We start from the raw sequence: 27635 nt of genomic DNA, 5'->3' as shown, positions 1-27635 counted from the left end.
CCCCTCCAAATTTCCTTAATTTAAGAAATAAAAAATAAAAAATATGGTTTGATTATCTAGTTCCCCTACTCTAGTCCAAACATGTTAGATAGCACCAAAAAGGTAACAACAAACATTAACTTCTTGTCTTTTGACATTGAAATTGAACTCCCTGACTTTCATTGTGTCCACAAATTAACTGAAGTATACCCTTCCAGTTCACCAAGCCATACATACAGAGTCCAAATCTTCCAAGCCATACATACAGAAGATTTGGACTCATACATATATACCTTTCTTCCAAATAATCGGAGAGAGAGAAAGAGGGAGAGATGAAGCCTAAAGCAGTAGCGGTGGGAGGAAGCATAGCAGGAGTGTCATGTGCACACGCGCTAATCTTAGCTGGGTGGGATGTTGTTGTGCTTGAGAAAACTTGCGAACCCATTAAGGGAAGTCCCACCGGAGCTGGACTCGGGCTCGACCCTCTGTCCCAGAGAATCATTCAGTCGTGGCTTGATGATCCAGAGCTTCTCTACTCTTCCACTTTGCCACTCACTATTGACATGGTACTCAACTCTATCTGTTTTTGTTTTACCCCTGCTACTTTGCTATCTATAGTTAACTTGACATGCTATAAACAAAGGAAAAGAAAAAACAATACATGATTCCCATTCTTGTTTCAGATTACTTGCAAAATTTCATTTATATGAAGCAACGTTAGTTTGATTCTGACTTTGAGGCAACCTCAGGTTTTCTTTTTTATTTTTGCTGTTGCATCCATTTTTGACTTGAGGCAATATTCTGATAATTTTTTCTGTCAATAAAAAAAAAAAAAAAAAAATTCTTATTACTTTTGTTATTGTTTTCTGCCACCTTTTGATTCTTTCGCTTCGCTTTAGAATAAACTATGCAATAAGGTTTAATATAAGAATGTTCTCACTTGAAAAATTACAGACAACTAACCTTACGGAGTTTTGTTTGCAAACAGAACCAAGCAAGAGATAGTGAGAAGAAGGTCAGCTGGACATTGACAAGAGATGACAACTTCAATTTCAGAACAGCTCATTGGGCTGATCTCCATGGCCTTCTTTACAATGCGTTGCCCCCAAACATAATTTTATGGGGTCACCTTTTTCTCTCTTTCTGCATTTCTGAGGACAAGACATCTGTCAAGATTAAGGCTAAGGTTCTACAAACTGATGAGGAAATCGAAATAGTGGGTGATTTACTTGTTGCAGCAGATGGGAGCCTCTCTTCTATCCGCCAGAGTTTTCTTCCTGGCCTTAAATTGAGGTTTCTAACTAAAAACAAATGAAAATTTGCTTCTTTATTTTTTTCCTTATATCTTGCTTGTGAAATTGAAGTTTGTCATTGAAATATTGTTTTGAAGGTATTCGGGTTATTGTGCATGGAGAGGGGTTTTTGATTTTTCAGGAAATGAAAATTCAGAAACTGTTGTGGGCATCCGTAGTTCATATCCTGAACTGGGAAAGTGTTTGTACTTCGACTTAGGTTCTGAGACTCACAGTGTGTTTTCTGAGCTTCCGAACAAAAGGCTTAATTGGATTTGGTATGTCAACCAACCCGAGCCTGAACTCAAGGTGATTGCTCAATTTCATCCCATTTGTTACATCCGATTCTATATAAACTGCAAATTTTCTTTGGTGTTTAGTGATAGAAGATTCATTGTATGGTTTAGTGGCTTCATAAGATAGAGGCATAGAAGCTGAAAATGCAAGGCTAATATTTATGGGTAAGGGCAGGCATTCATTTAGGCACATATAGGACACATGGTTAAATAGTTGTTAACATGCTGTTCATCCCATGACATAGCAGCTTCATAACTTTTGGTCTTAAACCATTCATAAATTTAAAAAAAAAAAAAAAAAAACGAAGATAGATATATGAAAACACAATGTTAAATTTCTTTGGCTTTGAGACTTTTTGGTGCTATCAACTAGAGCTGATATATTAATTAAAATATATTTAGAGAAACTCAGTAACCATGAAAGTAAGCAGTGAGATGATCCAGAAGATGCATCGAGAAGCAGAGAAGGTTTGGGCTCCTGAGTTTGTGAGAGTCATTCAAGAAACAAAGGATCCCTTTTTGAATTTGATATATGATACCGATCCCTTGGAACAAATCTTTTGGGACAATGTGGTATTAGTTGGAGATGCAGCTCACCCCACTACTCCTCACGGTGCAAGAAGCACAAACATGTCAGTGTTGGATGCAGCAGTTTTAGGTAAATGCCTTGCAAAGAATGGAGCAGAAAATTTACAAGCAGCCTTAAGAGAATATCAGACCACTCGGCTTCCAGTTGTTTCCAAGCAAGTTCTGCATTCTAGGAGAATGGGTCGCATAAAGCAAGGTTTAGTTCTTCCTGACCATGAGGCTTTTGATCCAAAGAATTCTAGATCAGAGGATTATCAAGAGGTACAGCAGAAGAACATGCCTTTCTTTGATGATGTTCCTTTACTATTAATATGATGTCCTTCTCTATTTAATTGGAATTAACAGCATATCTCTGCAACTGAAATTGCCATAGGGTTACTATCCTTGTAATTCTTTGCTCATCATTTCAGAGTAGCTATAGTTACATCAGATCTAGCTTTTGGCTGGAATTGCCTTGTTTGTATAGTATGATACTATCTATTTGCCCAAAAAAAATCCCTGATTTTGAAGCACACACAATCAGTTTTTTCTGCTTTGCATTGCAATTGAAATAAATTTCTCCACTACTGTAAGTAGTCGCTAAAGTCTCCATGTTAATGCTTCATTGGCTTGTTGGCCAACAAAATCTTATGGTTTGCATGATTAGGCACCAATTAGATTGTTATCCTGCAAATTAATGAATAATGGTGGTGAACTGTATGAAATGGCCTAAGTAGTTGATATGATTGTGGTGTTATATAAAATGGTGGAATAAACAGGGTGTCTTTGTTGATAATGCATTAGTAATGACATGATTTTGTGGTAGAATCTCTTTATATTCTTTGTATTTTCTAGATTTACAACTACATTGATCTTAGTAAAAAGTGCTATAGATGCACGTGGCTCCAAGTTAATGCCCAATAAATAAAAATTGGTTTTAGTTTTTATTGTGATGGTCTCTATAGATAGATTTGAGGGTTATGTTATGAGGGCCTCTTCAATATCAAGGACTAACCATGATATGCAACATATGACATGTGCCAAATGTGTTATACTAACATTCTACTCAAACTTGAGTCATCATGGAGGAAGCCAACTTGAGTTTGAAGAGGAACTAACAGAGGCAACCTGACAGATGATACTTAGTGAACACATTAGCAAGTTGGTCTTTAGACAAAACTGAGTGCAAGTAAATACTACCCTGTTGGAGTCTTAGAGATGATGTTGGATTAAGTGATAGTTGATCTCAATGCGCTTAGTGTGCTAATGGGGGATATCATTATAGGCAATATGGATAGCATTCAATTGTTAGTGGTACTTATATTCTAGGGAGAACTCGTATTTGCTAAGAGCCATCGACACATAGAAGCTCAAACATAGCCTCACAAGGGCTCATTAATCTTGGTACTAGTACTGGAATAAATTACAACAAATATTTTTTGCTACACCAAAAAATGTGAGGTATCAAGGAAGAAATAGTTGCTGGTGGTGGGATGACTATCAGTTGGATCTCCAGTCTAGTCTGGTTCACAGTAGGCCGGCAGGCTGCAGCTTAAAGAAATATTTACAATAGAAATGGAGACCATTGCCTGCTCTTATCCCCTTCTAGACAATTGCAAATCTTCTTTGGTGAATAGTGATAGAAGATACATTAAATGGTTCTGTGGCTTCATTAGAATGGAGGCATCTAATCCAAAAAATAAAGCAAGGTCTGCTTATTTATATTGATAATGTGGGTGCAAAACTCTGAGTACCTAACTATTTCCCAAATGGAAAAGGGCAAGCATTCATTTAGGACACATGGTTTAAAAACTTCTTGACATAGCATTCATCCTGAAACATAGTGGCTTGATAACTTTTGCCCATAAAACATAACATAATTGAACCATCCAAAAAATAACCTAGCATAGATCTATGAAATCTCAATGGAAAATTGCTTTTGCTTTGGTTCTGCCTACTTGAGCTGATACTTTAACTTAATAAATCTAGAGAAACTCAGTAACCATGAAAATAGGTTGTGAAATGGTCTAGAAGATGCATCAAGAAGCAGAGAAGGTTTGTGTTCTTGAGTTGGTGAGAGTGATGAAAGAAACAAAGGATCCCTTTTTAAATTTCATATATGATAGTGATCCCTTGGAACAAATATTTTGGGACAATGTGGTATTAATTGGAGATGTGGCTCACCCCACAACACTTCACGCTGTATGAAGCACAAACATGTCAGTTTTGGATGCAGTAGTTTTAGGCAGATGTCTTGCAAAGACTGGAGCAGAAAATTTAAAATCAGCTCTAAGAGAGTATCAATCCATTCAGCTTCCAGTCGTTTCAAAGCAAGTTCTACATGCTAAAAAAATGGGTTGCATAAAACAAGGTTTAGTTCTTCCTGATTGTGAGCCTTTTGATCCAAAGAATGCTAGATAGGAGGATTATCCAGAGCTACAGCAGAAGAACATGTCTTTCTTTGATGATGTTCCTTCGCTATTACTATGAACTTGTGTCAGTATAATCATATGTGTTACCTTTTGTATAGAAGTGAGGATAATGCATTGAGTGATATTATAATGAGTATGAGAAAGATATATGTAATGTACTCGAAAATCATGATAATATCAATTTTTTTTTTGGGTAACTCAAATGGCAGAGCATAACCAAAGCATTGTTAAGGAATGAGGATCGATACTTTGCATCTCCAAAATTTTCATACATAAAAAAAGAAAAAAGAGAGCATATGTTTTACACTTTAATTTTGGGGGCTGTTCTCATTTTTACCTGTTACGTCACAAAATTTTCATTTAGAAATTTTATGTTTGATTACGTTTTTAAATTGACCATACTCTATTTTTATTAGTAATTTAGTCTGTTAAATAGCATTTTAATATCATCCATTACAACTTGTCACCTATATAGTTTTCACTTTTTTTTTTTTTTTTGAGAGTTTCAACCTATGGCGTCCGCTCTTGATATATGTACATTTTTATCAGTAATCTAATTTGTAAGTGAATAGTGTTATTCATTAAGACATGTCACTTGTATAATAACATTAAGTGTCACTGAATTACTCATGAAAATTGACAACATGGTAAATACAAAAGCGAAATCAATCATGAACAAGAAACAAAAAAATTGGGATTTTCTAAACCCAACAAGCTCACGTTGTGTTGAAAAAAACCCAACAACCATTCACACGCACACCCCTAGGTCACACCTTTTGTTTTGGGTATTTTAAAAATAAAAAATTAGGCAAAAATACATTTTCACTTTATTTCTATTTTAGTCCCTACTTTTTAATTTTATTGCATTTAGTCTCTAAAATAAAAAAAAATGATCTTGTTTTGGTCCCTACATGACAAATGGAGTACATTATTGGCAGTAAATGCTGATGTGACCATTAAATAATATTAAAAAAAATTATTTGGCATTTTAAAAATGCCACGTCGGCAATTTAATTTTTTTAAAAAGCCACATCAGATAAAAAAATTAAAATAAATTTTTGAATTTCAATTTTTTTAAGAAATAAAATTAATTTTTTTATTCCTTTCATTATTTTTTGGAAGAACATGTTCATTTACTTTGTGTTCTTCCCTAGAACATAACTAATCATGTACATGTTCTTCATATTCTTAGTAAATTAATTCTTAATTTCTTTATCTTTCTTGTACTTTCTTTATAACTAAACACATCAAAACTTGTTAGGGACATTTTTATGTAATTGACATATCTTTTGACAAAATACACTTTACTTGTATTTGAGTAAATCTAAGTAGGTTCAAGATGATCATTACAAGTGGTTAAATTGAAGACATGAAGATTACTCAAGAACTATTTAAGAAAAGTGCAATCTGCAGGTCTCGATACCTCCTCGACAGAAGCTCGATCTGTCAAGATTTATTAAAGCTTGACAGATGTCTCGATCTATCGAGCTTACGGGATTCAGATTATAACCAGCAATGTTTTTATATTAAAAGGCTATTTGTTTATGGGTTTGTATATTCCTTATTGGACTAGGAAAACCCAAGATGTGTGTAAATCTATTTGGAATAAGAGAGCCCATTAAGCTCCTATTTAAAAGGAGGTGGAAAAAAAAAATCTAACTCGAGAGAGCTTCATAAGGTTTTCTTTTTGAAATCCTAGCCTCCTTCCACAGAAGAAAGAGTTTTTGTTGCGTTTCTTGTACGCCTTTAGGTTTTGTAACCAAGCAAAGTCTTTTGCACCAACATTGAAGACCTTATTGGTGTTTCTACGTGAAGCTGCTGCAAATCAACTACAACAATCAAAAGGGTTGCTGTGGAGTTAGTCACGTACTGAGATTCGTGCAAAGGAGTAAGCCGCGTACTTTTTCTCCTTCCATAGAAGAAAGAGTTTTTATTACGTTTCTTGTATACATTTGGGTTCTATAACCAAGCAAAATCTCTTGCACCAACATTGAAGATCTTATTGGTGTTCTTATGTGAAATTGCTGCAAATCAACTACAACAATTAAAGGGTTGCTATGGAGTTAGTCACGTACTGGGATTCGTACAAAGGAGTAAGCCGCGTACTAGGATTTGTGCAAAGGAGTAAGCCGCGTACTGGGATCCGTGCATCGATTGGTTAGTCACGTACTGGGAGTTGTGCAATGAAAATGAGAGAATGTCACTACAGAATAGGTCCTATTGTGTATTAAGGTAAGAGTTTAACTATAGGTTGGTATAAGGTACTGAGATTCCTTTACTTGTAACCACTTGTTATGATAATAGTGAATTCTCGGGAGTGGTGACCTTAAAATCACGCGGTAGAGTTTTTGCCTCGGAAGTTTTCCTCATTCGTAAACAAATCACTGTGTCAACTCTATTTTTCTCTGCATTATATTTTAGTTGGTGATTTATTTGTGCTGCCATGTACATTGCATGTCAATTTGATTAATTAATAAACTTGGGTAATTAATCAATTAATTCATTACAAGGGGTCAATACATTCTTGGCCTATCAAAACTCATTTACAGTTAAAAGGAAATAACATTTTATTATCCATTTTCTTGGCAACCAAACAAAATTTTCAATTTTCAAAAAAAAAAAGAAAGAAAAGAAATTTAGATCGGCAACCAACCAAAATTTTTATGTCAATCCCAAGATCTAAACATTTTTCACAAACCCAACAAATTCTATATCATAAACCCAAAAAATTTCCTTTCACAAACCCAGAATATCCCTTCTCAAATTTGTCAAAAATTGAAAACAAATACAGCAAACCCAAAATCGGCTTTAGATTCAACCTTGAGATAGAGAGAGAGTGAGATGAGAAAGTAAGGAAGGAGAGGATTCAAATTCAATCCCAAATGGGCTTCAGATCTACCTAGAAACTCACACCACACTACACAGCCAAAAAACTGACACGCCACCTACAAACACTGTCAATCCCACATTGCTCCATCGCCACGGACCCACATCACATCAACGATTTGGAAGAAAGAAACCATGGGGTTCTATTGAGAGAGAAAGAGAGTATAGCATAAAAGAAAGAAGAAAAAGAAATAAAAGGAGGGTAGAGAAACAGCGATTTGGGAAGAGAAAGAAGAAGGCAAAAGAAGAAAAAGAAAGAAGAGGAAGAAAGAAGAAAGAAGAGAAAGAATGAGAGGCAGAGAAACTGAGAGAGAGAGATCTAGGGAAGAAAAAGAAAAAGAAATAAGTACAAACAAAAAAACACAGATCTAAATTCCACCATTTTTTTTTAAAATTATGTTTTATTCTTTTTAAAATTGATAAATTTATTTTTGTAAGTTAGATGTTAATGTGGATGTTGATGTGTCATTTTTTAATAATATTTTAATGGCCACGTTAGCATTTAGTGTACCAATAGTGCATTTCGTCTGTCACATAGGATATTTCCGTTAGTGAGATGATGGTAGGGATCGGAACGGAATAGAACACATTTTTCATTTTGAGGACTAAAAACGGTAAAATAAAAAAAGTAGGGACCAAAATTAGAATATGGTCAAAATGTATAGACAAAAAAAGTATTTCTGTCGAAAAATTATTAGATACTATTACATTCATGGTAGAGGAAGGAGCATTAAGTTATCGTATTCCAGGAGTTCCTAATAATTAATTATAAAAAGATATGACGTATTAATCCTTGTTCCTTCCCAAAGTGTAAGAAAAGCTTTACCATTTAACTTAAATCCCAACAAAGTCAACCCAACCCGACCTAACTCCTCAGGTTGTTTTTCGTGGGTTGATGGGTTAGGTTGGGTTATAAATGTATTTTTTGTTTTGAATTGGATTAATATTTTTTTGAACCCATCTACCCCTCCATATGTATACGTTTTTAGTTTGATTTATTTTGGCATTTTTGGAAATTTTTTTTGATGAATTTAGAAATTTAGAATATAATTTTCTTAAATTATTTAAATTATAATCAATTATTAAAAAATAATTGAATAATCAATGAAAAAATAATTTTTTTATAAAGCACAAAACGACACAATTCAACAACCTAACCTAATGCACATGGCATTATGTTGGTTTCTACTTATATGTTGGAACTTGGGCTATTGAGTTGAAAAAGCTCAACCTAACACATGCACACTCCGAGTATTAGAGACAATTTTAGGGCAATCTTTTTTTTATTTTTAATCTTTTTAGCGTATGGAAAAAGAAAAATTAATAGATACTATTTAAGCTACATCCCCAGTAGTTATAAAAGCTATATATATATATATATATATATATATATATATATATAAAACAGGACTGGTGCTGGACTTGGGCTCGACCCTCTTGTTTCATTGCTCTACATCAGGTTTACTGATAAATAAAGGTATTTGATTTTTGCTAGAAACTTGAAAATTGAATTTATTATTACCAACAATACTATGGCGAGTGACATTGCCATAAATTGCCACAAGGTAAATTTTGTACATTTTCATTGCCAGTGTTCATTCAAGTGCTAATACTTGTGATACACACAATAATGAACAGTAACTCTAGTTAGGCTGTCATTAGTTACAAATTTAAAAAGCAAGTAAAATAAAATCTGAAATGCCAATCACAAATACTTGCAATTAATTCTCATGTTGCCTTTTGATGCATTCGTTTTAGCGTAAACCATGCAATTTTTTATGTAAGAATTTTCTCACCTGAAAAATTACATACAAGTAAGGGACATCAAAATCATACTGCAGTTTGTTTCCATGCCAACTTAACCTTATTGATTTTTGTTTGCAAACAGAACCAAGCAATAGATAGTGAGAAGAAGGTCAGCCGGACATTGACAAGGGATGAGAACTTCAATTTCAGAGCAGCACATTGGGGTGATCTCCATGGCCTTCTTTACAATGCGTTGCCCCCAAACATACATTTAGGGGGGTCACCTTTTCCTCTCTTTCTGCATTTCTGATGACAAGAAATCTATTAAGATTAAGGCTAACGTTCTACAAATTGAAGAAGAAATTGAAATAGTGAGCAATTTACTTGTTGCTGCGGATGGGAGCTTCTCTTCTATTCGCCAGAAATTTCTTACTGGCCTTAAATTGAGGTTTCTAACTAAAAACGAATGAAAATTTGTTTATTTACTATTTTTTTATTTTTATTTTATATCCTGCTTATGAATTTGAAGTTTGCCATTAAAATATTCCTTTGAGATATTCGGGTTATTGTGCATGGAGAAGGGTTTTTGATTTTTTTTGGGAATAAGATTTCAGAATCTGTTCTTGCCATCCGGAGGGCATATCCTGAATTGGGGAGATGCTTGTACTTTGACTTAGGTTCTGACGCTCACTATGTGTTTTGTGAGCTTCAGAACAAAAGCTTAGTTGGATTTAGTCTTTCAACCAACCTGAGCCTAAACTCAAGGTGATTACTTACTCTCATCCCCCTTCAAGACTTACTGCAAATTCTCTTTGGTGATTAGTGATAGAAGATACATTCTTTAGTTTAGTGTCTTCATTAGAATAGAGGCTTCTAATCCTAAAAATAAAGCAGGGTTTATTTATTTATATTGGAAATGTGGGCGTCCAGAAACAAGTCCTGTCTTCCTTTGAGTTGGAGCTAAAAAACACTGAGGCTACCAGCACTTCTCAGCAAGACCCCCTCCAAAAGTTTAGGGCCGAGCCTAGGGCTTCTTCCTTTTTGTAATTAAGATTTTGCATGTAATGTATGTCAGAATCATTAATGAAAGACAGTTTCGTTTGATTTTCATGTGACTTGTATTTATTTTATCTTTGTGTTTGCCATAAGAATTCCTCTCAAACTACATCTCCTGAGTATATCAAGCACGAAGTAATAACGAACGCCTAACAGGCTGACTTAACTTGTTGCAAACATTTGAAAAGTAAAGTGTTCAAGAACCTACCAAAAACAAACTTGGTTTAGATGGTAAGTAGTGCCACACTTTGCAAACCCATATGATACTTAGGATTTGTAACCTAGAACGCTAACTTTAGTAAAGTGTGGGGTCCGAGGACCCTACCTTACCAAATTTCTGCTTGATACTTAAAGATGTATGACTTAAAATTCTATTTAAACATGATTCTGTTTAACAAATGATAAGACATCAATTTCCACAAGGTATGTGGTCCGAGGACCATGCATTACCAAGTTTCTGTTTGATATTTTAGAACATATCAATTTCCACAAGGTATGTGGTCCGAGGACCATGCATTACCAAGTTTCTGTTTGATATTTAAGAACATATCAATTTCCACAAGGTATGTGGTCCGAGGACCATGCATTACCAAGTTTCTGTTTGATATTTTAGAACATATCAATTTCCACAAGGTATGTGGTCCGAGGACCATGCATTACCAAGTTTCTGTTTGATATTTTGAGAGTTGTAATTGATAAGCCCATATACATTTATAATTTAAACCACAAATGACAAAAGTGTCTTTTATTAATAATAATACCTTCGAAGGTTGTTTACATTCCACGGGCGTTGTACAACTTTTTCATCTAGATCAGCTAGTTGATATGACCCTATGTCTGCTATAGAAATAATCCGATATGGTCTTTCCCAGTTCGGTCCTAGTTTACCCCAAACGGGGTTTCTAGCAGTACCTACAACTTTTCTCAGAACCAGATCCCCAGGCGCAAGTGGCCTGAGCTTCACATGGGCATCATACCCTCGTTTAAGCTTCTGCTAATAATAAGCCATTTGGACCATAGCTGTCTCTCGCCGTTCCTTAACTAAATCTAGGCTCTTCTCCAAGAGGCCGTTGTTATTTTCTGGGCTAAAAGTACTTGTCCTTAATGTGGGGAAACTAGACTCTAAAGGTATCACTGCCTCGGCCCCATAAGTCATAGAGAATGGCGTTTCTCCTGTGGATCTATGCGGCGTAGTTCGATACGTCCATAGAACGTGTGGTAGTTCTTCTACCCATCTGCCCTTTGCATCGTCCAGCCTTTTCTTGAGTCCACTAACTATAACCTTGTTAACGGCCTCAGCTTGCCCGTTTCCCTGAGGATAAGCTGGAGTGGAGTATCTATTTATGATACCCATGTCACCACAATATTTCCTAAAAGCTCTACTATCAAATTGAATGCAATTGTCCGAAATGAGTGTATGTGGTACCCCAAATCTAGTGATGATGTTTTTCCAAATGAACTTCTTGGAATCGACGTCCCTAATATTTGCCAAGGGCTCAGCCTCTACCCATTTGGTGAAATAGTCGGTCCCTATAAGTAGCCACCTTTTGTTTCCTACAGCCCTCGGAAATGGTCCTACTATGTCCAATCCCCATTGAGCGAAAGGCCAAGGACTGAAGAGAGGGTTAAGGACTCCTCCAGGCTGATGGATGTTAGGAGCAAACCTCTGGCATTGGTCACACTTTCTTGCATAGTCCTGAGCTTCTCTCTGTATATTGGGCCACCAATATCCTTGAGTCAGGGCCCTATGAGCTAGGGACCTTCCCCCAGTATAGCTCCCATAAATTCCCTCATGCAGTTCTGCCAGAAGTGCCTCCGTTGATTCGGGGTGCACGCATAACAAATATGGTCCGGAGAAGGATCGTTTATACAATTTCTGATCCTCGGACAACCAGAAACGTGGTGCCTTTCAACGGATCTTATCTACTTCAGACTTGTCGTCGGGAAGAATGTCGTTTTTCAGAAAAGATATCATAAGATCAATCCAACTAGGTCCAGGCCTTATTAAGTGGATCCGGGCTGCACGAACAGTGGTAAGAGCTAGCTCTAGCAAATCTTCGACAAGAATAATCCTAGGCAAACTCTGAGCCGAGGATGACGCTAAGGTAGCCAAGGAGTCTGCATGTATATTTCCACTTCTAGAAACGTGAGATAGGATAAAGGAATCGAAGCTAGATTGTACACGTTTGACCTGGGTTAAGGATTCTTGCATTCTTGGGTCCCTAGCTTCCATGGTCTCCGTCACCTGGCCAACCACTAACTGAGAATCCAAGCCCATATGAACTCCCTTTCCGCCCATCTTATGCACCATGTTCATACCGACCAAGACTGCTTCGTACTCGGCCTCATTATTAGTAGCCGAGAACACCAACCTCAGAGATTTTTCAAAGACAATTCCCTCGGGGGACACCAGGACAAGTCCGATGCCTGACCCTTTCTGGTTAACGGCCCCATCAACGTACACCTCCCAAGTGGGAGGTCCTATGCTCGTGATCACGCCAACTGATTTTTCATCCATGTGTGATTCCATGCAATTTCTTCCAACAATGGTTCCGCGAACTCCGCCGTTAAATTTGCAAGAACCTGGCCCTTCACCGAGGTGCGCGACATGTATTTAATATCAAAAGCTCCCAAAATGGTTCCCCATTTAGCCACTCTTCTGGAGTAGTCCGCACAACGCAATACTGACTTGAGAGGCAATTGGGTCAGAACTACGACGGTGTGGGACTGGAAATAGTGAGGAAGCTTCCGCGTGGCATGAACTATGGTCAAAAGTGCTTTCTCCAGAAGTAGGTAACAAACCTCGGCTTCATTTAAGGATTTACTGACGTAGTAGACCGGTCTTTGCACCCCGCCGTCGTCCCTTATGAGTACCAGGCTGACCGCATGAACGACCACCGCCAGATATGCAAACAGGACTTCATCTACCTCAGGCCGGGACATAATGGGTGGCTGGGAAAGATATTCCTTAAGTTTTTGGAAGGCTACAACGCACTCCTCGGACCATTGGAATCCCCTCCACTTATTCAACAGTTGGAAGAAAGGTCGGCATCTGTCAGCTGACCGAGAGATGAACCTGTTGAGAGCAGCGATCATTCCAGTCAATTTCTGAACTTCCTTCGGATTTCGAGGTGGCTGTAAGGTTCGAATAGCCCTGACCTGCGCCGGATTCACCTCTATTCCTCTATGAGTAACCATATATCTTAGGAACTTCCCAGAACCCACCCCAAAAGAACACTTCAAGACATTAAGACGCAACTTGTACTTTCTAAATACCTGAAAAGTGTCGTCCAAATCTTTCACGTGTGCAGATATCGCCTTACTCTTTACTACCATGTCATCCATGTATATCTCAATGGTCTCTCCAAGCTGTAATTCAAACATTCTGGTCATCCTTTGGTGAGTAGCCCCAACATTCTTCAATCCGAACGGCATCACTTTATAGTGATAATTCCCTGTTGAAGTAATAAAAGCAGTTTTCTCTTGATCTTCTGCCGCTAATGGAATTTGGTGATAACCCTGGAAGGCATCCAAAAAACTCATCTGAGGATGTCCGACGGTGGCGTCCACTAGCTGGTCGATGCGTGGCATCGGGAACGAGTCCTTTGGGTAGGCTTTGTTTAAATCTGTGAAGTCTACACATACTCGCTATTTTCCATTTTTCTTTTTGACCACAACCGTATGCGCCAACCACTCCGGATAAAAAACTTCCTTAATAGCCCCAGCCTTCTTGAGCTTGAGCACCTCCTCTTTAACGACTTCGGAATGCTCTTTGGAGGAACGCCGAGGGGGCTGCCTTCTAGGAGGAATAGTAGGATTGACGTTCAAATGATGACAAATGAAGCTTGGGTCAATCCCCGGAGCCTCGTAGGGGTCCCTGGCAAAAACATCGATGTTGTTCTTTAGAAACTCCACCAATTCCATCTTCTCTTGGTGTGGTAAACATACCCCAACCTGGAAGAACCTTTCGGGATCATCCAATATCAGAAACTTCTCCAGGTCTTCGCATATGGCCTCCTCTGCTGTCACCACATCGGGCGCATCCAGAGTCGTTAATTGCTATAAGTCTTTCACAGCCGAGGTCGAGGACTGCGCTTTGGTCTGATGCAGCATTACGGCCGATATGCATTGCTTGGCCACCAATTGGCTGCCCAGAATCTCTTCAATGCACTTCCCCCGAAGGGAACTTAACCTTAACATGCAAGGTGGAGAAAACAGCCCCCAGAGCGTGCAGCCAGGGTCGGGCAAGGATGGCTGTGTATGGGGAATATGCATCGACCATAATAAAATCCACCTCAACCGTCTCCAAGCCAGATTGCACGGGCAACCGAATTTGTCCCTTTGTTATAACAGTCTTCCCTTCAAAACTTATTAACAGTGAGTCGTAAGGGGTGAGGTCCTCCAATTTCAACTTCAGCCCCTTAAACAAGTCAGGATACATGATATCTGCGCCGCTGCCTTGATCAATCATCACCCTTTTTACATCATAATTCCCTATCCTCAGAGTGACCACTAGGGCGTCGTCATGGGGTTGGATGGTCCCTGCCTTATCTTCCTCTGAAAATCCCAAGACGGGCATATTCAACTTCAATCTCTTCGACTTGGAGCCCCCCTCCTCGGCTTGGAGCCCTCCTCCTCGGCTTGGGAGTGCGAAACTGCCATCACCCTGGTGGGACATGAGCTAGTCCTGCCAGGTGCAGCGAAGATAACATTGATCGTTCCCAAAGGAGGCCGAGATGAATTATTCCTCTGATTATTCGAGCCAGACTGACTGCCCTGTCCGCTAGGTTGGTACAGGTGTTGCTTTAATTTTCCTTCGCTGACAAGCTGCTCCAAGTGGTTCCAGAGGGTCCGACAGTTCTTGGTAGTATGACCCACGTCTTGATGGTACTGACAAAAGAGATTCTGATTCCTCTTAGCAGGATCCCCCGCCATCTTACTGGGCCATCTGAAGTAGGGTTCCTTACGGACCTTCTCCAGTAGCTGGTGCACCGGCTCTCGGAATACAATATTAACTGTCTGAGGTGCTGCCGAGCCCGACTGCACGGAGTAATCTCTCCTCAGCTTGTTGTTGTGATATCTGTCCGACCTGAAATCCCTTCTCTCCTGCGGGATAACCTTCGCCTTACCCTTCCCCTGCTGTTGGTCTTCCTCAACCCTTTTGTATTCATCAATACGGTCCATGAGGCGACGTACACTTCGTACGGGTTTCTTGGTCAAGGACTTCCTCAAGTCATGATCGGTTGGAAGGCCTACTTTAAAAGTATTGATCGCCACCTCGTCAAAATCACCGTCTATCTCGTTAAAAATCTCCCAATACCTGTCGGAGTATGCTTTCAACGTCTCACCCTCCTTCATAGCCATAGACAACAACGAGTCTAACGGTCGAGGAACTCTGCTGCATGTAATAAACTGTGACACGAATGCTCTAGTCAGTTCCCCGAACGAACCTACAGACTCAGATTTAAGACCGTTGAACCACCTCATAGTAACAGGTCCCAAGTTAGAAGGGAAGACTTTGCACATCAGGGTCTCATTGTGAGAATGCACTGCCATTCTCTGGTTAAAGTGGCTCACATGTTCCACCGGGTCAGTCCGGCCGTTATAAATGGTAAAGGTGGGCTGGGTGAACCTTTTAGGGAGTCTTCCATTCTCAATCCTACGTGAGAATGGTGATTTGGAGAGTTGGTGCAACGCCCGGCTCATAGCATCGTTCCTCAAGCCCCTGGAGGGGAGCTTCCTGTGCCTATGACCTGGTGAGCCATTCTCTTCACAAGAGGATGTTTTGCTGGGGGGCGACCATGACCTTGAATTGTAACTACTTCCCCGGGATCTCCCTGAAGAAGGACTAGATGAGGATGGCGAATGCCTCCGTCTGACGCGGCGTAGCTTCCTCTTAAGATGATTAATCTCCTTCTGCATGGCTTTGGCACTATCTTCATGGGTGGTACTGTCTCATCCACCGTGAGTATGACTCGCTCTAGGATACTCGGTGTGAACGCTACCCTCTCGATCCCTCCGGTGCTCAAGACGCTCGAAAAGATCCTCAGGTTGCGATCCTTGAGATTCTGCATGGTGTGAGCCTAAGCCTGCCATGGTGTTCCGGTTCCTTCAACACTAGATTCCCACAGACGACGCCAATTGTAAGTGCACAATTGCACCTGGACCCAAAAACACACGTGGGCTCAGGCCCAATGAGCCTTAAACAATTAAATTTGTAGAGTGTAGGTTCGCAATCTAGTTTAGTGGTGTTTGAAGCTTAATAAACAGGCTAGAATGTTACAGTATTTACAAACAATGGACAAATAGGGCAAAATGAACCTCCTCGGACGTAAGCCGAGGACAACTTATATATTATTTCTCTTATTCCTTTCAAAGGTTACAGTTCTTAGTCCTTCTCTAGTTCTTTCCCAAAAAAAGCCTTTTCTTCTTCCTCCCTCCTTTTTCTTTACTCTCTTCCCTCTTTAAATACTTCTTCTCCTTGCCTCTTCATCCACGTGTCACACAAATCTCACCCCTAGATCCTTTAGCAATGGCCAGAAGGCCCCTTCTATTGTTCAGGGGTCACTTTCCCATTAATGCGGTCAAGGCAGTAGGTGCAGGATCTTTAATGTGGAGGTAGCAGCCTTTTTCTGAGATATTTCTCTCACACCGTTGCATCCGGAGGGTACTTAAATCCCCCTCTTAACCAACGGTTTTTCCAGAACACTGCCTTGATCTTTTTGGCGAATCCCAGGGTCATCGTGGGTCTGTCCGAAGAGATATTCGTCCTCGGACGAATCCTCGGACTCTCGACTCATGGGCCGACCTGCAGTTCTAGGGGCTTTTAGTCTAAAATAAACTAGCGCCCATCAATAAAGCTCAAGGCCCAAATACTTACTTAGGTCCTTTTAGTCCCCACATCTACAACATTTGACCCTAACATCAAAATCATAATTGTTGCTGTCGTCACTCAATATAAAATACAAGCTCCCCTTCCTTAATTTTAGTTAACTCATATGAGTTAGGATTAGATGGGACAACAATGTTAAAAGTAGGTGTTGTCGAAAGATTGAAGATAAATGAAATTATTTTTAGTCTATTGTATTTGACATAGGATGACATGTAGGGCTATAGGGCAGCATGCACGCGGTCGTGCTTTGGCCTTGGCAGTATGCACGCAGGCATGCCTTGGCCTTGGCTGCGACTGCTTGCTCATGGGGGCTACCTTTGGCCTAGGTTGATGCTCCAGTGTGCCTATAGGGGCTGCCTTGATAGGTATATATAAAATGTGTTTTTCTTTTTCTTCTTAATTCTAAAACAAAATACACATCTCAAACACTCACAATCAATCACATCATTTACAAGACCGACAACTCTACAACATTTAACCTTAACATCAAAATTGTAATTGTCGCTGTCGTTACTCAATAATTCACATGGCACAAAACTGAAAATCCAATTGGATTTTCTTTGAGCTTTGACTATTAATATATGTGTGTTATATATATATATATATATATATATATATATATATAGATGAAAAACATAATAAGTAAAAACAAAAAACAAAAAAATTGGGCCAGGGGGGTCCATGCCCCCACTTGGGTGGGTTTGTCCCTAATTTTAACGAAAAACATTTAGGGTTCAAATCTGCTCTCCTCCATTGTAACTATCAAATTATCAACGCACATAACAAAAAAGAAGTAAAATTAAATTACCAAAGTTACTAAACATTGAAAATACTAGACCCATTAAACCTCAATTATCAAAAAAACTAATGAAACTAAAATAGATTTTTATTATTATTTTAAATTTATCTTAATAATATTTTATTGTTTCTAGTTGTGACAATAAATGCCATAAAATAATTTTGTTTTTGTTTTTCTTAAATTCACATTATTGAAAATAATATATTATTATAAAAATAATATATTATATTTCACAATAAAAAGAAATATAACTAAAATGGTAGGGCATTCTTTACCATTTGAAAGGCAATAAAGATCGATACCTTGAATCTCCATATATATGAATATTGTTATAAAATCAAAGGAGATGTAGTTCAAAATGATAGAAGGGAAGCAGGATTTCAATTTCCAAATTTTTTTACATTAATGGAAAGTGGAAACCCTTCCTTCCCCTCCAAATTTCCTTAATTTAAGAAATAAAAAATAAAAAATATGGTTTGAGTATCTAGTTCCCCTACTCTAGTCCAAACATGTTAGATAGCACCAAAAAGGTAACAACAAACATTAACTTCTTGTCTTTTGACATTGAAATTGAACTCCCTGACTTCTTTGTGTCCACAAATTAACTAAAGTATACCCTTCCAGTTCACCGAGCCATAAATAAATCAGAGGTGCTATGTCCATAATATTTTTACAATACTTTCACAACAAATTATAGGTGGTTAGTTGTTATTAGTTTAAATTTGAATCTAACACTAAGATTACTTTTTTGCCCCAACAATAATAACCAATAACAACCTGCCACTTAAAATTTATTGTAAAAATATTGAAAAAATATTGTAAACATATTATTTCTCTCAATAAATGTATACCGTTCTTCCAAATAATCGAAGAGAGAGAAAGAGGGAGAGATGAAGCCTAAAGCAGTAGCGGTGGGAGGAAGCATAGCAGGAGTGTCATGTGCACACGCGCTAATCTTAGCTGGGTGGGATGTTGTTGTGCTTGAGAAAACTTGCGAACCCATTAAGGGAAGTCCCACCGGAGCTGGACTCGGGCTCGACCCTCTGTCCCAGAGAATCATTCAGTCGTGGCTTGATGATCCAGAGCTTCTCTACTCTTCCACTTTGCCACTCACTATTGACATGGTACTCAACTCTATCTGTTTTTGTTTTACCCCTGCTACTTTGCTATCTATAGTTAACTTGACATGCTATAAACAAAGGAAAAGAAAAAACAATACATGATTCCCATTCTTGTTTCAGATTACTTGCAAAATTTCATTTATATGAAGCAACGTTAGTTTGATTCTGACTTTGAGGCAACCTCAGGTTTTCTTTTTTATTTTTGCTGTTGCATCCATTTTTGACTTGAGGCAATATTCTGATAATTTTTTCTGTCAATAAAAAAAAAAAAAAAAAAAAATTCTTATTACTTTTGTTATTGTTTTCTGCCACCTTTTGATTCTTTCGCTTCGCTTTAGAATAAACCATGCAATAAGGTTTAATATAAGAATGTTCTCACTTGAAAAATTACAGACAACTAACCTTACGGAGTTTTGTTTGCAAACAGAACCAAGCAAGAGATAGTGAGAAGAAGGTCAGCTGGACATTGACAAGAGATGACAACTTCAATTTCAGAGCAGCTCATTGGGCTGATCTCCATGGCCTTCTTTACAATGCGTTGCCCCCAAACATAATTTTATGGGGTCACCTTTTTCTCTCTTTCTGCATTTCTGGGGACAAGACATCTGTCAAGATTAAGGCTAAGGTTCTACAAACTGATGAGGAAATCGAAATAGTGGGTGATTTACTTGTTGCAACAGATGGGAGCCTCTCTTCTATCCGCCAGAGTTTTCTTCCTGGCCTTAAATTGAGGTTTCTAACTAAAAACAAATGAAAATTTGCTTCTTTATTTTTTTCCTTATATCTTGCTTGTGAAATTGAAGTTTGTCATTGAAATATTGTTTTGAAGGTATTCGGGTTATTGTGCATGGAGAGGGGTTTTTGATTTTTCAGGAAATGAAAATTCAGAAACTGTTGTGGGCATCCGTAGTTCATATCCTGAACTGGGAAAGTGTTTGTACTTCGACTTAGGTTCTGAGACTCACAGTGTGTTTTATGAGCTTCCGAACAAAAGGCTTAATTGGATTTGGTATGTCAACCAACCCGAGCCTGAACTCAAGGTGATTGCTCAATTTCATCCCATTTGTTACATCCGATTCTATATAAACTGCAAATTTTCTTTGGTGTTTAGTGATAGAAGATTCATTGTATGGTTTAGTGGCTTTATAAGAATAGAGGCATAGAAGCTGAAAATGCAAGGCTAATATTTATGGGTAAGGGCAGGCATTCATTTAGGCACATATAGGACACATGGTTAAATAGTTTTAACATGCTGTTCATCCCATGACATAGCAGCTTCATAACTTTTGGTCTTAAACCATTCAAAAATTAAAAAAAATAAAAACAAAAAAACCAAGATAGATATATGAAAACACAATGTTAAATTTCTTTGGCTTTGAGACTTTTTGGTGCTATCAACTAGAGCTGATATATTAATTAAAATATATTTAGAGAAACTCAGTAACCATGAAAGTAAGCAGTGAGATGATCCAGAAGATGCATCGAGAAGCAGAGAAGGTTTGGGTTCCTGAGTTCGTGAGAGTCATTCAAGAAACAAAGGATCCCTTTTTGAATTTGATATATGATACCGATCCCTTGGAACAAATCTTTTGGGACAATGTGGTATTAGTTGGAGATGCAGCTCACCCCACAACTCCTCACGGTGTAAGAAGCACAAACATGTCAGTGTTGGATGCAGCAGTTTTAGGTAAATGCCTTGCAAAGAATGGAGCAGAAAATTTACAAGCAGCACTAAGAGAATATCAGACCACTCGGCTTCCAGTTGTTTCCAAGCAAGTTCTGCATGCTAGGAGAATGGGTCGCATAAAACAAGGTTTAGTTCTTCCTGACCATGAGGCTTTTGATCCAAAGAATTCTAGATCAGAGGATTATCAAGAGGTACAGCAGAAGAACATGCCTTTCTTTGATGATGTTCCTTTACTATTAATATGATGTCCTTCTCTATTTACTTGGAATTAACCGCATATCTCTGCAACTGAAAATGGCATAGGGTTACTATCCTTGTAATTCTTTGCCCATCATTTCAGAGTAGCTAAAGTTACATCAGATCTAGCTTATGGCTAGAATTGCTTTGTTTGTATAGTATGATACTATCTATTGACCCAAAAAAAATCCCTGATTTTCAAGCACGCACAATCGGTATTTTCTGCTTTGCATTGCAATTTAAATAAATTTCTTTACTACTGTCAGTAGTCGCTAAAGTCTCCATGTTAATGCTTCATCGGCTGGTTGGTCAACAAAATCTTATGGTTTGCATGATTAGGCACCAATTTGATTGTTATCCTGCAAATTAATGAATAATGGTGGTGAACTGTATGAAATGGCCTAAGTAGTTGATATGATTATGGTGTTATATAAAATGGTGGAATAAACAGGGTTTCTTTCTTGATAATGCATTAGTAATGACATGATTTTGTGGTGGAATCTCTTTATATTCTTTGTATTTTCTAGATTTACAACGACATTGATCTTGTTAAAAAGTGCTATAGATGCATGTGGCTCCAAGTTAATGCCCAATAAATAAAAATTGGTTTTAGTTTTTATTGTGATGGTCTCTATAGATATATTTGAGGGTTATGTTATGAGGGCCTCTTCAATATCAAGGACTAACCATGATATGCAACATATGACATGTGCCAAATGTGTTATACTAACATTCTACTCAAACTTGAGTCATCATGGAGGAAGCCAACTTGAGTTTGAAGAGGAAATAACAGAGGCAACCTGACAGATGATACTTAGTGAACACATTAGCAAGTTGGTCTTTAGACGAAACTGAGTGCAAGTGAATACTACCCTGTTGGAGTCTTGGAGATGATGTTGGATTAAGTGATAGTTGATCTCAATGTGCTTAGTGTGCTAATGGGGGACATCATTATAGGCAATATGGATAGCATTCAATTGTCAAAGTGGATAGTGGTACTTGTGATCTAGGGAGAACTCGTATTTGCTAAGAGCCATCGACACATAGAAGCTCAAACATAGCCTCACAAGGGCTCATTAATCTTGGTACTAGTACTGGAATAAATTACAACAAATATTTTTTGCTACACCAAAAAATGTGTAAGGTATCAGGGAAGAAATAGTTGCCGGTGGTGGGATGACTATCAGTTGGATCTTCAGTCTAGTCTGGTTCACAGTAGGCCTGCAGGCTGCAGCTTAAAGAAAGATTGACAATAGAAATGGAGACCATTGCCAGCTCTCATCCCCTTCTGGACAATTGCAAATCTTCTTTGGTGAATAGTGACAGAAGATACATTGAACGGTTTTGTGGCTCCATTAGAATGGAGGCATCTAATCCAAAAAATAAAGCAAGGTCTATTTATTTATATTGATAATGGGGGTGCAGAACTCTTTGAGTACCTAACAGTTCCCCAAATGGAAAAGGGCAAGCATTCATTTAGGACACATGGTTGAAAAACTTCTTGACATAGCATTCATCCTGTAACATAGTGGCTTGATAACTTTTGCCCATAAAACATAACATAATTGAACCATCCAAAAAATAACCCAGCATAGATCTATGATATCTCAATAGAAATTGCTTTTGCTTTGGTTCTGCCTACTAGAGCTGATACTTTAACTTAATAAATCTAGAGAAACTCAGTAACCATGAAAATAAGTTGTGAAATGATCTAGAAGATGCATCAAGAATCAGAGAAGGTTTGTGTTTTTGAGTTGGTGAGAGTGATGAAAGAAACAAGGATCCCTTTTTAAATTTCATAGATGATAGTGATCCCTTGGAACAAATCTTTTGTGACAATGTGGTATTAGTTGGAGATGTGGCTCACCCCACAACTCCTCACGCTGTATGAAGCAAAAACATGTCAGTTTTGGATGCAGTAGTTTTAGGCAAATGTCTTGCAAAGAGTGGAACACAATTTACAATCAGCGCTAAGAGAGTATCAATCCATTTAGCTTCCAGTCGTTTCAGAGCAAGTTCTGCATGCTAGGAAAATGGGTTGCATAGAACAAGGTTTAGTTCTTCCTGATTGTGAGCCTTTTGATCCAAAGAATGCTAGATAGGAGGATTATCCAGAGCTACAGCAGAAGAACATGTCTTTCTTTGATGATGTTCCTTCGCTATTACTATGAACTTGTGTCAGTATAATCATATGTGTTACCTTTTGTATAGAAGTGAGGATAATGCATTGAGTGATATTATAATGAGAATGAAAAAGAAATATGTAATGTACTCGAAAATCTTGATAATATCAATGTTTTTTTTTTTTTGGGTAACTCAAATGGCAGAGCATAACCAAAGCATTGTTAAGGAATGAGGATCGATACTTTGCATTTCCAAAATTTTCATACATAAAAAAAGAAAAAAAAAAGAAAAAAGAAAGAAAAAAGAGAGCATATGTTTTACACTTTAATTTTGGGGGCTGTTCTCATTTTTACCTGTTACGTTACAAAATTTTCATTTATAAAATTGATGTTTGATTACGTTTTTAAATTGACCATACTCACTATTTTTATTAGTAATTTAGTCTGTTAAATAGCATTTTAATATCATCCATTACAACTTGTCACCTATATAGTTGTCACTTTTTTTTTTTTTTGAGAGTTTCAACCTATGGCGTCCGCTCCTGATATATGTACATTTTTATCAGTAATCTAATTTGTAAGTGAATAGTGTTATTCATTAAGACATGTCACTTGTATAATAACATTAAGTGTCACTGAATTACTCATGAAAATTGACAACATGGTAAATACAAAAGCGAAATCAATCATGAACAAGAAACAAAAAAATTGGGATTTTCTCAACCCAACAAGCTCGTGTTGTGTTGAAAAAAACCCAACAACCATTCACACCCACACCCCTAGGTCACAACTTTTTTTTGGGTATTTTAAATATAAAAAATTAGGCAAAAATACATTTTTTGTCCCTATATTTTCACCTTATTCCTATTTTAGTCCTTACTTTTTAATTTTACTGCATTTAGTCTCTAAAATAAAAAAAATGATCTTGTTTTGGTCCTTACGTGACAAACGGAGTACATTGTTGGCACAATAAATGCTGATGTGACCATAAAAATAATATTAAAATTTTTTATTTGGCATTTTAAAAATGTCACGTCGGCAATTTAATTTTTTTAAAAAGCCACATCAGATAAAAAAATTAAAATAAATTTTTGAATTTCAATTTTTTTAAGAAATAAAATTAATTTTTTTTATTCCTTTCATTATTTTTTGGAAGAACATGTTCATTTACTTTGTGTTCTTCCCTAGAACATAACTAATCATGTACATGTTCTTCATATTCTTAGTAAATCAATTCTTAATTTCTTTATCTTTCTTGTACTTTCTTTATAACTAAACACATCAAAACTTGTTAGGGACATTTTTATGTAATTGACATATCCTTTGACAAAATACACTTTACTTGTATTTGAGTAAATCTAAGTAGGATCAAGATGATCATTACAAGTGGTTAAATTGAAGACATGAAGATTACTTAAGAACTACTTAAGAAAAGTACAATCTGCAGGTCTCGATACCTCCTCGACAGAAGCTCGATCTGTCAAGATTTATTAAAGCTTGACAGATGTATTAAAGCTTGACAGATGTCTCGATCTATCAAGCTTACGGGATTCAGACTATAACCAGCAACGTTTTTATATTAAAAGGCTATTTGTTTATGGGTTTGTATATTCCTTATTAGACTAGGAAAACCCAAGATGTGTGTAAATCTATTTGGAATAAGAGAGCCCATTAAGCTCCTATTTAAAAGGAGGTGGAAAAAGAAAAATCTAACTTGAGAGAGCTTCATAAGGTTTTCTTTTTGAAATCCTAGCCTCCTTCCACAGAAAAAAGAGTTTTTGTTGCGTTTCTTGTACGCCTTTGGGTTCTGTAACCAAGCAAAGTCTCTTGCACCAACATTGAAGACCTTATTGGTGTTTCTATGTGAAGCTGCTGCAAATCAACTACAACAATCAAAAGGGTTGCTGTGGAGTTAGTCACGTACTGAGATTCGTGCAAAGGAGTAAGTCGCGTACTTTTTCTCCTTCCATAGAAGAAAGAGTTCTTATTGCGTTTCTTGTATACCTTTGGGTTCTATAACCAAGCAAAGTCTCTTGCACCAACATTGAAGATCTTATTGGTGTTCCTATGTGAAATTGCTGCAAATCAACTACAACAATTAAAGGGTTGCTATGGAGTTAGTCACGTACTAGGATTCGTACAAAGGAGTAAGCCGCGTACTAGGATTTGTGCAAAGGAGTAAGCTGCGTACTGAGATCCGTGCATCGATTGGTTAGTCACGTACTGGGAGTTGTGCAATGAAAATGAGAGATTGTCACTACAAAATAGGTCCTATTGTGCATTAAGGTAAGAGTTTAACTATAGGTTGGTATAAGGTACTGAGATTCCTTTACTTGTAACCACTTGTTGTGATAATAGTGAATTCTCGGGAGTGGTGACCTTAAAATCACGCGGTAGAGTTTTTGCCTCGGAAGTTTTCCTCATTCGTAAACAAATCACTGTGTCAACTCTATTTTTCGCTGCATTATATTTTAGTTGGTGATTTATTTGTGCTGCCATGTACATTGCATGTCAATTTGATTAAAATCAATTAATTCATTACAAGGGGTCAATACATTCTTGGCCTATCAAAACTCATTTACAGTTAAAAGGAAATAACATTTTATTATCCATTTTCTTGGCAACCAAACAAAATTTTCAATTTCAAAAAAAAAAAAAAAAATTCAGATCGGCAACCAACCAAAATTTTTATGTCAATCCCAAGATCTAAACATTTTTCACAAACCCAACAAATTCTATATCATAAACCCAAAAAATTTCCTTTCACAAACCCTGAATATCCCTTCTCAAATTTGTCAAAAATTGAAAAACAAATACAGCAAACCCAAGATCGGCTTTAGATTCAACCTTAAGATAGAGAGAGAGTGAGATGAGAAAGTAAGGAAGGAGAGGATTCAAATTCAATCCCAAATGGGCTTCAGATCTACCTGGAAACTCACACCACACTACACAGCCAAAAAACTGACACACCACCTACAAACACTGTCAATCCCACATTGCTCCATCGCTAGCCACAGACCCACATCACATCGACGATTTGGAAGAAAGAAAGGAAGAAAGAAACCATGGGGTTCTATTGAGAGAGAAAGAGAGTATAGCATAAAAGAAAGAAGAAAAAGAAATAAGAGGAGGGTAGAGAAACAGGGATCTGGGAAGAGAAAGAAGAAGGAAAAAGAAGAAAAAGAAAGAAGAGGAAGAAAGAAGAAAGAAAGAAACAAGAAAGAGAAAGAATGAGAGGCAGAGAAACTGAGAGAGAGATCTAGGGAAGAAAAAGAAAAAGAAACAAGTACAAACAAAAAAACTAACAGATCTGAATTCCACCATTTTTTGTTTTTAATTATGTTTTATTCTTTTTAAAATTGATAAATTTATTTTTTTAAGTTAGATGCTAATGTGGATGTTGATGTGCCATTTTTTAATAATATTTTAATGGTCACGTCAGCATCTAGTGTACCAATAGTGCATTTTAGCTACCACATAGGATATTTCCGTTAGTGAGATGACGGTAGGGATCGGAACAGAACGTTTTTCATAAAATAAAAAAGTAGGGACCAAAATGAGAATATGGTCAAAATGTATAGACAAAAAAGGTATTTCTGCCGAAAAATTATTAGATACTATTACATTCATGGTAGAGGAAGGAGCACTAAGTTATCGTATTCCAGGAGTTCCTAATAATTAATTATAAAAAGATATGATGTATTAATCCTTGTTCCTTCCCAAAGTGTAAGAAAAGCTTTACCATTTGACTTAAATCCCAACAAAGTCAACCCAACCCGACCTAACTCCTCAGGTTGTTTTTCGTGGGTTGATGGGTTAGGTTGGGTTATAAATTTATTTTTTGTTTTGAATTGGATTAATATTTTTTTGAACCCATCTACCCCTCCATATGTATACGTTTTTAGTTTGATTTATTTTGGCATTTTTGGAAATTTTTTTTGATGAATTTAGAAATTTAGAATATAATTTTCTTAAATTATTTAAATTATAATCAATTATTAAAAAATAATTGAATAATCAATGAAAAAATAATTTTTTTATAAAGCACAAAACGACACAATTCAACAACCTAACCCAATGCACATGGCATTATGTTGGTTTCTACTCATATGTTGGAACTTGGGCTATTGAGTTGAAAAAACTCAACCTAACACATGCACACTCCGAGTATTAGAGACAATTCTAGGCCAATTTTTTTTTTATTTAATCTTTTTAGCGTATGGAAAAAGAAAAATTAATAGATACTATTTAAGCTACATCCCCTGTAGTTATAAAAGCTATATGTATATATAAAACAGGACTGGTGCTGGACTTGGGCTCGACCCTCTTGTTTCATTGCTCTACATCAGGTTTACTGATAAATAAAGGTATTTGATTTTTGCTAGAAACTTGAAAATTGAATTTATTATTACCAACAATACTATGGCGAGTGACATTGCCATAAATTGCCACAAGGTAAATTTTGTACATTTTCATTGCCAGTGTTCATTCAAGTGCTAATACTTGTGATACACACAATAAT

General features: G+C 37.2%; 2 protein-coding genes and 2 pseudogenes across 2 annotated transcripts; all 4 read left to right on the top strand.

Moving 5' to 3' along the window:
• Positions 1-144: 144 nt before the first annotated feature.
• LOC142614659 (uncharacterized) lies at positions 145-2671 on the top strand. Its single transcript, XM_075787217.1, has 4 exons — positions 145-545; positions 968-1272; positions 1370-1580; positions 1970-2671. The coding sequence occupies exons 1-4, from the start codon at positions 312-314 to the stop codon at positions 2468-2470; spliced, it is 1251 nt and encodes a 416-aa protein (XP_075643332.1). The 5' UTR covers positions 145-311; the 3' UTR covers positions 2471-2671.
• Positions 2672-4351: 1680 nt separating this feature from the next.
• Positions 4352-10017, top strand: LOC142616535 (uncharacterized; annotated as a pseudogene).
• An 8777-nt stretch (positions 10018-18794) lies between these two features.
• Positions 18795-21197, top strand: LOC142615205 (uncharacterized). The gene is made up of 4 exons (XM_075787915.1): positions 18795-19069; positions 19494-19798; positions 19896-20106; positions 20498-21197. The coding sequence occupies exons 1-4, from the start codon at positions 18836-18838 to the stop codon at positions 20996-20998; spliced, it is 1251 nt and encodes a 416-aa protein (XP_075644030.1). The 5' UTR covers positions 18795-18835; the 3' UTR covers positions 20999-21197.
• A 6338-nt stretch (positions 21198-27535) lies between these two features.
• Positions 27536-27635, top strand: part of LOC142616534 (uncharacterized) — a 13169-nt pseudogene continuing 13069 nt past the window's right edge.

This window comes from Castanea sativa, chromosome 11, assembly GCF_040712315.1.
Source record: "Castanea sativa cultivar Marrone di Chiusa Pesio chromosome 11, ASM4071231v1".
NCBI lineage: Eukaryota > Viridiplantae > Streptophyta > Magnoliopsida > Fagales > Fagaceae > Castanea > Castanea sativa.
This window is presented reverse-complemented; position numbering and strand designations above follow the sequence as displayed.

Excerpts from the sequence above, each read along its gene's own strand:
- LOC142614659 (XM_075787217.1), top strand. The coding sequence starts at position 312 with ATGAAGCCTAAAGCAGTAGCGGTGGGAGGAAGCATAGCAGGAGTGTCA. Across the intron at positions 546-967 it reads TGCCACTCACTATTGACATG|AACCAAGCAAGAGATAGTGA; the intron begins GTACTCAACTCT and ends GTTTGCAAACAG. Across the intron at positions 1,581-1,969 it reads AACCCGAGCCTGAACTCAAG|AGAAACTCAGTAACCATGAA; the intron begins GTGATTGCTCAA and ends AAATATATTTAG.
- LOC142615205 (XM_075787915.1), top strand. The coding sequence starts at position 18,836 with ATGAAGCCTAAAGCAGTAGCGGTGGGAGGAAGCATAGCAGGAGTGTCA. Across the intron at positions 19,070-19,493 it reads TGCCACTCACTATTGACATG|AACCAAGCAAGAGATAGTGA; the intron begins GTACTCAACTCT and ends GTTTGCAAACAG. Across the intron at positions 19,799-19,895 it reads CTTCCTGGCCTTAAATTGAG|GTATTCGGGTTATTGTGCAT; the intron begins GTTTCTAACTAA and ends ATTGTTTTGAAG.